Below are 11,446 nucleotides of genomic sequence, written 5' to 3'. Positions count from 1 at the left end.
CTTCTTAAGAAAAAAGAATTAAAAAGAATCCGGATTCATTATTTTAAATTTTGTAAACCTTTGTTTCTTCCACGAAAAAACAACAGGTTTTTCGACAGTTTTTCGACGAAAAACCAGGATTTCATTAAAAAAAGATGTTCCTGCTATTACAGTTGAACAAGAAATTACTGCACAGAGAGCTCTCAAAGACTGCTTGCGTCCTTATTTCTTCATAACATCATCTAATTAGATTATTCGAATTGTGAATTTTTTTTCTCTTTTTCCCTCTTTTTATATTTGTTTTTCCTCCAACTTTTTTAATTTTTTTATGGGTTACCCTGTAAATGGTTCCTATATGTTTTTTATTTTTATTTGCATTTTCTTTTTATATGTTTCTTCTGTTTTACTCCACGCATAATACTATTGTATAGTGTGGGTGAAAAATACATAATAATAATAATAATCATAAAATGCCATGAACTGACCCAGGTTTTCTTTTTTTAAGTACTAACTTTCAGAATTTGAATAGCCTATTTTCTTCCTAACACCTTTAATACTGCTCTCAAATGCCGTATTCCTAGCACCAATAGTGTAACAGAATCATTAAATCTGACCTTTTATATTAGTATGTACAAAACCTTGATCAAGCTCTGTATGCAAAAATCTCCTGACTTCTTCGAATAATCGAAGAACTTTCTGCTCTTTCTGCTCTAACTGTTAGCTAGCAGATTCCCTAACCTGTGTGATACATCCCTGATTTTCTTTAAACTTTCAGACAATAGAAACTCTTAATATTCGGGTACAGTCCAGTAGCGAAACTGAAAACAAACAAAAAAGAAATTATAGAAAACAAACAATCTGTTGTCAAAGTGCGTTATATTTCTAAATACGAAAGCATTGAGCTAAATATGTTCTAAGCGTACAAAAAATCATAATAACGAAGAGAATCACACGTACAGACAACGGAATGAAGTATAATAGCATCCGGGGTAATTATTTATACCCAAGGTATATTATAGTCGTACCTGTAGATAAAACAAAATTTCACACGACTACCACTCCAATATAATCTACGCCATATATTAGTTGTGGGTTGGTAGACAAATTTTATGGCTGACCTTTCAGAAGCAAGATTTAAGGCTCAGTTTTTTTTTTTTAATTGGAAAAGATGGAAGCTCGGGTGAGCAGTTTTCTTACCTTTAAGATTAACCTAACCTAAGACGCAAAGACGTAGTACTGATAGAAAATAAATGGGGCCAAACTAGTGTTAATTGTATGATTTTTAAGCGAAACTCTTGTGCGTTTTCCCCTTCTGTGGTACAAAAATGACGCTGAAATCAACGAAGAACCCCGACGATCCATAAATCTTAGATTTATTTAGCAATAGGTACGACTATAACGTGTCTTGAGCATTAAGAGAAGAACACAGCCACATATTGGAGATATAATCTAAGCACCACTATCTATTCTCGCCAAACGCTTTGTTTTTTCACCACGGGGCACAAGGATCAGGACAGTCTCGCAAGTAAGTTACCATAGAATTGTTTCTTGCATCCATAAGCGTTGTATAAGTAGTGACCTGCGAAAAAAGTGTTTTTGGTTTTAGTAAATACGTTCCCAAAAACCACACTGGCTACACACGATGTGCAAAAAAAATAAGAAAGAAAAAAAAATGATTAAAGAAAATACGAAATCAAACGAAGGTAGTTTCTAGCCAGTGAATTATTCACTTATCTCACATTCGGTTTTAGCGCATGTAAAAGAACCAAACGGTTTACAATAAATCTGGAGAGCTTAACTCCTTTTTCGTACAAGTATCAACAATTTTACTTTCAGAAACTGATTAAATTATTAACTTTCTATTTTTCAATTATTGGTTTTCTAATCAAGGAGGCACACTCGTGCCTCTATAAAGAGGTGACCCACGACAATGTAAAGCGATAATTAATGCGACAATGTCGCAGAGGGATGGGGAGGGATGCGTTTTGTAGCCCGAGCTCCAACTAAGAAACCTGCCAAATTTCATCCCCCTCCAACTTTTCCTTCATGGGGAAAATCTGGCCGAAAGTTTCGACCCGTCAACCCCAGCCCCCCTTTAACGTTGTCCGATCGGGCTGAAATTCACAAGTTAAGGTCCCCTAGGGCCCAGGAGCTTATCCGCAAAATTTCAGCTCGATCCGATAACTCCTTCCCTGTTTTCCAGAAACCACACATAGCCACTTAATGTTCATTTTCTTTTTTTCCTAGACGCCTACAGGTCACAGCCGATATCGGATCTGGGTGTACGAAGACTCATTCGATGAGGAATTCTCCGAGTAATTTTCCTCGAAAGTTTCGTAGGAAAATCTTAACCCCCCGAAAGTTTCGACCCCCCAACCCCACCCCCCCCCCTTTTAACGTTGTCCGATCGGGCTGAAATTCACAAGTAAGGTCCCCTACGGCCCAGGAGCTTATCCGCGAAATTTCAGCTCGATCCGATAACTCCTTCCCTGTTTTCCAGAAACCACGCATTAGCTACTTAATTAACGCATTTCTCTCCATAAGAGCCCATGTTAATTTGAAATTTTTAAAAGTTATTTAGAAGTTATATTTACACATATGCAAGTGATTAGCTCAGTCGGTAGAGCGTGGGACTTTTAATCCTCTGGTCAAGGGTTCAAGTCCCTTACGGGCGGTTTTTTTCACAACATCAAAATAAAAGTGTATAATTTTGATAACACCTGGACAGCTTATCAATTGAGAGATAACAGAATATTAGCTTCTTATGAGCAAAAGAAACATTTCGGTCATTCTATCTATTTTTTTTCTATTTTATACAATGATTTAAAAGCGGGGGGGGGGCGGCAGCCACCCAAGTTCCTCTCCTAATTCCTGTACGAGGAGTACAGGAATTATTAAATTACATCCACCATGGATTGTAGAAAAACGTACAGAAATAATATGAAAAAAACTTCGTTTTCTTAAAGAGTTAAAGAGGCTGCGTCCCAAAGTCGAACCTTAAAACGTACAGGAATTAGAAGAGGCAGTTGGGTGGCTGCCGCCCCCCCAAACCCCCAGCTTTTAAAGACTCTTTTGTACAGGTTTTTTGTTTTTTGCTAACCCCCCGCTCTTGGCTTCGGAAAGGCCCTCTTTTAATTAACAAAAAATTGAAATGAATGAATAATGGAATAACTTCGAAAAATGTTAAACACAAGAGGACAGGAGAACCATTGCGCCGAAACTAGTAATTAGTAACAATGAAGTCCCCCCACAAAAAAACCTGTACAAAAGAGTCTTTAAAAGCTGGGGGTTTGGGGGGGCGGCAGCCCCCCAACTGCCTCTTCTAATTCCTGTACGTTTTAAGGTTCGACTTTGGGACGCAGCCTCTTTAACTCTTTAAGAAAACGAAGTTTTTTTCATATTATGATTTTTAAAAAGCGATTATTAAAGATTGTTTGCTGTTGTTTGATTATTCACCATTGATCTTCTTCTTTGTGCGTTTTGTTTTTGTATCCCTGTGTTTGGGAAGGTCTCCCACGCCCCTCCTGCCCGATATTTAGTTATTTACTTATCCTTGTTACTTCTTTTTTGTGTTTTTTTCTTTTTCTATTTTGTTTGTTTTTTGCCATGTTAATTTTTGGAATTATTAATATGATGAGATGTTGATGTTTATTCTATGTCTTTGTACTGTCCCAGCCTTCCGAGCTCTGCTCTCAGTTGGGGCATAATATTGTTTTTGTATTTTTTAAGTTGAATAAAGAAAAACAGTAAACAGTAAAAAACAGTTAACAATAATCAACGAAATTATTGTTATTCAATTGTTAATTTAAATATTAATTACGCTTGGAAATAATTAAGTTATTAATTGAAATGAATTAATGTTGCGACACCCTAGGGATTTTGAAAAAGCTTCTGAAAAAGAATACAGGCACTATTTTTATTTGGGGGAGAGGGCTGACTTCTACATTCATAGCTTTTTACTACATTCTTTTATGACTGTTTTTTTCGTGAGTTCAAACAAGAAGAGCTTATATTATCGCTAAATTAATTGTGAAAACTGCATCCTAACATCGACTTCAGTTCCTTTATTTACTACTAATTACGTGACAAACTATATTTAAACATAACCGTCCGGGGGAGGAAAGTCTGTTAACGGACGGCAGCTAGGGCCGTATCCATGATTTTTGTTTTGGAGGGGGGATACAAAAAAATCTTCACGTGGACTAAGACTCACGTTCGATCATGGAGACCATCAGTGTCCTCCTTGCAAACGAAGACGCGTCCATTAGGCATACTGTTGTATCTATAAGGGGCTTTTTTTACAGTATTGAACAAACAAACCAAGTATTTAAGTATTTGTATACATAATATATTTACAGAGCCGAATAAGAGTTTTTGTCAATTAAACCAAGTGCCTAAAAAATGAAATCTAAATGACGATTTTTCTTCCCTGCAAAAACATCTACGACCTTTTCGTGACAGACATCAATTTCTCTAGAAACGGCGAGCAGGGCTAAACCACTCAGCCCCTTTTGTCCCGATGAACCTTCCAGCCAGTTTTTCAACCCTCTAAGTGTAGAGAAGCTTCTTCCCGGAGTAGCAGTACTGACAGGCAACGGACAGCCAAGAGAAGAGAAATATTTGGAAAAAAGCTGTTCTCGCATTCGTGAAGAGAAGATACAGCACAAGAAGGTCTTTCTGTGATTAGAGCTTTTAACCATTTGCTGCGCCATAGGTCAGCTTCTTGCTTTAAGCAGCCTGGCTTGGGGAAAACATCGCCATATGACTCAAGCAAAGACTCCAACTTCATGGTTTGGGATTAAAAGATGGAATCTTCGAAGGGACAAGGATGCTCAGATGAGACAACAGATTCTGGTAGAGTTCAAAGCGCTGTTTCAGCTCCGATATGAAGCGGTCTAAAAAAGGAATAAACAGAGAGGTCCTTTAGTGAGCGAGCAGATCAGGATCGTCAAGATTAGAATTCCTTCCACCTCTTAAATCTTTTCAAACTCTAAAGTAGTTGCGAAAGACTGAGCTTTGTCGAAATTCGGAGCGAAGGTAGCGGTAGCATCTTGTCACATTGCATTTGTTCTCGGATGAACAGTGTTTACTGTTGTAGGTTTTCGTTTTTTCTCTTAGATTTTAAATTTTCCTTTAGACAATTATTTAAGTGCCTGTTGTTGGCCTCTTGCGCTCATAATATAGGGTGAAGCAGTCCAGCCATCTCTATTTTAACGCTTAAAGGCAGGTGGCATGCAAAAAAATCCTTGATTCAAAACTATTTAAGGTGCCAGTTTTATTGAGCCTAGATATCTGAGCAAGGTATGCATACAACAAAATATATGGACTTCATGCCAAGAGGCACTGGAGCAAATTACCCTTATATGAATGAGCAATAGGCCTAGTTATACACAAAATACTCAAGGCTCAAATTTCGTGAGCCATGGGCTGCCACCATGCGGCAGCCATGTCGCAGTCAACCCACTGAAGATTCTTGTACAAAGGCAACGCCAGGCAGAAAAAGTTCTTTTACATTCATAGAAACAGGGAACATAACCCTTAAGTAAATGGTAAGAAAAAACCGGGAACAGGGAAGAGAAACAGGGAACATAAACCTTAAGTAAAAGGAATTTTTATGGCACTTGGTATTAACCAAGTGACATATAGCAGTCGCCAATTCTGTCGGTCTGTCTGTCGGTCTGTCGGTCTGTCGGTCTGTCTGTCGGTCTGTCGGTCTGTCTGTCGGTCTGTCGGTCCCAGTTTTGCTACTTTAGGCACTTCCAGGTAAGCTAGGACGATGAAATTTGGCAAGCGTATCAGGGACCGGACCAGATTAAATTAGAAATAGTCGTTTTCCCGATTTGACCATCTGGGGGGGGGGAGTGGGGGCCCGGTTAATTCGCAAAAAATAGAAAAAATGAAGTATTTTTAACTTATCAGCGGGTATTTGGATCTTAATGAAATTTGATGTTTGGAATGATATTGTGTCTTAGAGCTCTTATTTTTAATCCCGACCGGATCTGATGACATTGGGGGGAGTTGGAGGGGGAAAACCTAAAGTCCCGGTTTTGCTACTTTAGGCACTTCCAGGTAAGCTAGGACGATGAAATTTGGCAAGCGTATCAGGGACCGGACCAGATTAAATTAGAAATAGTCGTTTTCCCGATTTGACCATCTGGGGGGGGGGGAAGGGGCCGGTTAATTCGGAAAAATAGAAAAAATGAAGTATTTTTAACTTATGAGCGGGTGATTGGATCTTAATGAAATTTGATGTTTGGAATGATATTGTGTCTCAGAGCTCTTATTTTAAATCCCGACTGGGTCTGATGACATTGGGGGGAGTTGGAGGGGGGAAACCTAAAATCTTGGAAAACACTTAGAGTAGAGGGATCGGGATGAAACTTGATGGGAAAAATAAGCGCAAGTCCCAGATACATGATTGACATAATCGGAACTTATTTGCTCTCTTTGGGGTAGTTGGGAGGGGGGGAGTAAGTCTTAAAAATTAGAAAAATGAGGTATTTTCAACTTACGAACGGGTGATCGGATCTCAATGAAATTTGATGTTTAGAAGGATATCGTGTCTTAGAGCTCTTATTTTAAATCCCGACCGGATCTGGTGATGGGGGCGGGGAGTTGGGAGGGGGAAACCTAAAACTTGGAAAACACTTAGAGTGGAGGGATCGGGATGAAACATGGTGGGAAAAATAAACACAAGTCCTAGATAGATGATTGACATAAACGGAACGGATCCGCTCTCTTTTGGGTAGTTGGGGGGGGGGGGGGTTAATTCTGAAAAATTAGAAAAAATGAGGTATTTTTAACTTACGAATGGGTGATTGGATCTCCATGAAATTTGATTTTTAGAAGGATATCGTGGCTCAAAGCTCTTATTTTAAATCCTGACCGGATCTGGTGACATTGGGGGAAGTTTGGGGTGGGGAGACCTATAATGATGGGAAACCCTTAGATTGGAAGGATTGGGATGAAACTTGGTTGGAAAAATAAGCAAAAGTCTTGCATACGTAATTTACATAATTGGAACGGATCCGCTCAATTGCGGGGGGGGGGGGTAATTCTGAAAAATAAGAAAAATAACGTATTTTTAACTTACGAAGGAGTGATCGGATCTTCATGAAACTTCATATTTAGAAGGACCTCGTAACTCTGATATCTTATTTTAAATCTCAACCGGATCAAACGTAATTGGGGGGGGGGGGCAGTTGGGGGGACCGGAAATCTTAGAAAATACTTAAAGCGGTGAGATCAGGATGAAACTGGATGGGAAGAATAGAAACCTGTCTAAGATACGTGACTGACATAACTGGACCGGCTCTGCTCTCTTTGGTGGAATTGGGAGGGGGGAGGTAATTTTGAAAATTGAGGTATTTGTAACTTACGAAAGGGTGACCAGATCTTAATGAAATTTGATATTTAGAAGGATCTTGTGCTATAAAGTTTAACTTTAGGTTCTGACCTTCTCACAAGTGCCAAATGAGCTCTTGGCTCTTGGCTCTTCCGACCTCGTCCAAATGAGCTCTTGGCTCTTCCGACCTCGTACCATATGAGCTCTCGGCTCTTCCGACCTCGTCACAAGTGCCATATGAGCTCTTAGCTCTTGTTAATGTTAATAAGCTATCTGATGCCTTGATATATAATGAGCTATCCGATAATTATTTACATTTCCCATTATATTCTTTTATAAAGTTTTTACTATTAGTATTCAATTGTTTTCATTCGAAAGTGTGCAAGTCTCGTTTCTATAAAGTACGTGCGCAAATATTCCTTTTAACTTTGTAATAGAATTCTATAAACTGTTAAAAAGCCAATTATATTTTTTTCCTTTTAGATTTAAGTGACAAATAAATATGTTTATTACCAGCTTTATGAACATGGGCTCCTCACTTGCTCGTTGAATTTAAAAAAAAGAGGATTATTTTTGTAAAACACATATTCAGAAACTTGCATTTTACTACAACTGTATTTGTATACTTGTAGACTTGTAGTCAATATCCTTTTAATTTAGTGATTATAACCATATGTCAAGCAATAAAATCCCGAACTTTGGGCATTTAATGGTTGCAAATTAGTTTGAAACTCTGCCTAGAATGTGGGTTGAATTTTAAATCATTTTTTAATTCTTTTATTTTGCTGCAAATATATCTTCGTGTATTGTCACAGGACCTCTGCTTCTGTGCAAAGTTTGTAATTACTTGTAAACTGGGAAGTAGTTTAAAAATCAGCTATTAAATTTCTTTTAGTAAAAGACATGTTGAGCGTCTTAATTTCAAAACAAAACTATATGTGTCTGAAAACAGTCTTTGCAAGAACTAATAAAATCAAACTAAATGTTTGATATATAATGATATTAATTGCTGAAAGCTCCTCAGCTCAACATTTTATTTCACTGCAATTTTCACTTTATTTTCAATGTTATAACAAGTACAGAAGAAAAATTGTAATATAATTCGTTTTAATACAGCGCTAAATACGCAGCAGACTTTATGCTTTTACCGTTAGGGAAACGGACAGGAACCAAACTCTTGTTTGTAGTGAAAACTATACGTGTTTTGAAAGATCTCAGAAAGATCTAATAAAATTAAACTGAATTGCCATGATTTTTAGAACAAAATATCGTTAATACGTTTTTCTTTGTTTGTGTGTTGGGGGGGGGCGAGTTCGAGCTGTGAAAGGAGGGCCAGGGGCCTGTTCTCATGATTTTTTGAATAAAATACAGTTATTAAGTTTTATTTTGGAAGGGAAGGGGGCAGGTCATTGAGGGAAGACCAAGGGTCAGTTCACATGATGTTTGGAATAAAAAATTGTTAATAAGCTATTTTGGGGGAGATCGGGCCATGGACGGAGGGCCAGGGGTCAGCTCCCATTATTTTTGGAATAAATACAGTTATTAAGTTGTTTTTTAGGGGAAAAGGGGCAGGTCATTGAGGGAAAACCAAGGGTCAATTCCCATGATTTTTGCAAAAAAAAAATCGTTAATAAGCTATTTTGAGGGGAGATTGGGCCAGGGATCAGCTCTCATATTTTTGGAATAAAATTTTGTTCATAAGTTGCTTTTTTGGGTGGGAGGATCGGGCCATGGAGGGAGGACCAGAAGGTTAGCTCCCATGATACATCAATGATAAGTCTTTTCGAGGGGGAGGGTCAGCTCCCATAGGTTTTAGAATAATATATCGTTAATAAATTGTTTTTTTTTGAGTGGGGAAGGGGTTGGGTCAGTACATGGAGGGCCAGGGGTGAGTTCCTATAATTTTGGGAATATAATTTCGTCAATTTTTCGGGAGGGGGGTCAGACCATGGAGAAAGGGCCAGGATCAGATCCCATCAGGGCAGATCTAGAGCAAAGTCTTGGGGAGGCCCACTGTGACAAGGCCGTCAATGAGCAAAATCTTGGGGGGACCCAATGTGACAAAGGTGCCAATAATTGACCAAACTGAAAAATTTAATCTAAAAAAGAGTAAAACAAAGACATCAAACAGGATAAGAGGGCACCAGAAAAAATCGTAGAGGAGGATCTCCCCTCCCCCTGGATCCACCTGTGATTCCCATGATTTTTGGAAGAAAACTTCGTTGATAAATTGTTCTCTTCGAGGGGGAGGTTGGGATCAAGCCATGAAGGGAGGGCCAGGGGTCAGTTCCCAATATTTTGGAACAAAATATTGTTAATAAGTATTTTGTTTTTTGGGGGAGGAAGGTCAGACTATGGAGGGAGGGCCAGGGGTCAGCTCTCGTGATTTTAGAATACCATTAATAAGTGTCTTTTTGGAGGGGGGTCAGGCCATGGAGGGAAGTCCAGGGGGTCAGCTTCCATGACTTTTGAAGTAAAAAATCGTTAATAAGTTGTTTTTTTAACAAATCTTTCTTCACATCCAAGGTGTCAAACACTGTTTCATTTTCCTCTATATTTTATCCTGTAGCCCTATCCCGGTTTAGCACATTCTCAAAATGTTCTGGCCATATTTCTTTAGCTCCTTCTTTATCATTAATTACGGCCCCGTTCCTATCTTTAATTGGGTCAAGTCCTGATTGATTGCTCCCTCTCAATTTATTAACATGCCAGCACAATATTTTGCTATTCCGTCGTCTAGCTGCATCTTCCAGATCTTCGGTAATTTTATCCACAGTCTCCACTTCACACCTCATTAGTTCATATTTTAGTTCTGTCTCCACTTTCTTTACATTCCTCTTATTTTCATATGATCTATCACTCGGATAGTTCTTGTACCAAACCCTTCTCCTCTCTTCTAAACATATAGCATTTTCACTAATATACGTAAGTGTGTTCCTAACTTTCTTCCCTAAGACACCAACAGCAACTTCACAAATTATTTTCCTAAAATTATTCCATGAAACTTCTCCATTGTCAAATTTTAAACTCTTTGGTTTAGCATTCAACTGTTCCTGGAAACTTTCTCTAAAATTCTTATCCTGAAGTATATTAACGTCAGGCTAGGATACCATCTGTCCCTATTTCTACCGACAAGGGCTTTAACCCTCCTAATAAAATCTCCAATTTCTATCTGGGACACTGTCTATTTGTACCTGTTAATTTAAGCAAAATTCATCTAAGTCACTACTATCTCCGTAAGTCGGTTTTACAGGGGCATATACTACTATAAGTGATACTCCGCACATTTTTGGCATAAAATGAGCGATTAGTAGTTCATATAGCAGTCCAAACCTAAACAGGACATAACAGCTTCCTTATTCATCATGAGCCCACTACCTGTCCATGTCCCCGATCCTTCCTGCCTGAGTAAATAAATTCTATATCTTCTAATTTCACTTAACTGGCTGTAAATATCATTTTTTTTCTTCTTTTCGAGTTTTTTCTTATCTAGCCAAGATATATATGACTGTGTGAGTTCCAACTCAACCAAATTAAACAACCGGATTTATTTTTACTGTTCTTGGTACGTCAAATAGTTGCTTAGCTTTATTTCAAAATGTTTTTTTCAATTTGTCTAGGATCTTGGATATTCCTTCTTAGGGTTCTAGGTCAAAGCGTTTTTGTCGCTCCGTTTTTGCGAGATTAGAGGGAAATTCAAGAAAATTTCTGGATAGTGGAAGCAGGGAACAGAACATAACTGATGAGCCAAAAGTAATCTAAGAGAGAGGTGATACCAAACTCTAATCTGCCATTCTTGGGAGACACCAGACAGTTTATAAATGGCCACAACATTCCTGTGTTGTTTTAAAATCACTTTTCTGTGAATAGGCGCGACAGCGGAGTGCATCGGGCAGTTTGACCGGGTCTTTGCAATCGACCTTGTGTCTCCGGCTTGACCCTTTATATATATATATATATATATATATATATATATATATATATATATATATATATTATGTGTGTTGTACAGAAGTCTAGATACAAATCTTGAATCTTGACGATAAGTCATATCAGTCCAGTTTTTGTTAGGAAAAAATCCCTCAGTGACAATTTGTTACCGTCTCTGACATTGTGCGCCCC

At 38.2% G+C, this 11,446-nt stretch overlaps 1 protein-coding gene across 1 annotated transcript in view; it reads right to left on the bottom strand.

Moving 5' to 3' along the window:
* Positions 1-836: 836 nt before the first annotated feature.
* Positions 837-11,446, bottom strand: part of LOC136038105 (acid ceramidase-like) — a 54,553-nt gene continuing 43,943 nt past the window's right edge. Inside the window, exon 7 of the mRNA XM_065721120.1 lies at positions 837-1,558. Coding sequence (XP_065577192.1) covers positions 1,469-1,558 — 90 coding nt within the window. The 3' untranslated portion in view covers positions 837-1,468. The remainder of the gene's footprint in view (positions 1,559-11,446) is intronic.

This window comes from Artemia franciscana, chromosome 17, assembly GCF_032884065.1.
Source record: "Artemia franciscana chromosome 17, ASM3288406v1, whole genome shotgun sequence".
NCBI classification, from domain to species: Eukaryota; Metazoa; Arthropoda; class Branchiopoda; order Anostraca; family Artemiidae; genus Artemia; species Artemia franciscana.
The sequence above is the reverse complement of the archived record's forward strand: the minus strand, read 5'-3'. Positions and strand labels throughout refer to the sequence as shown.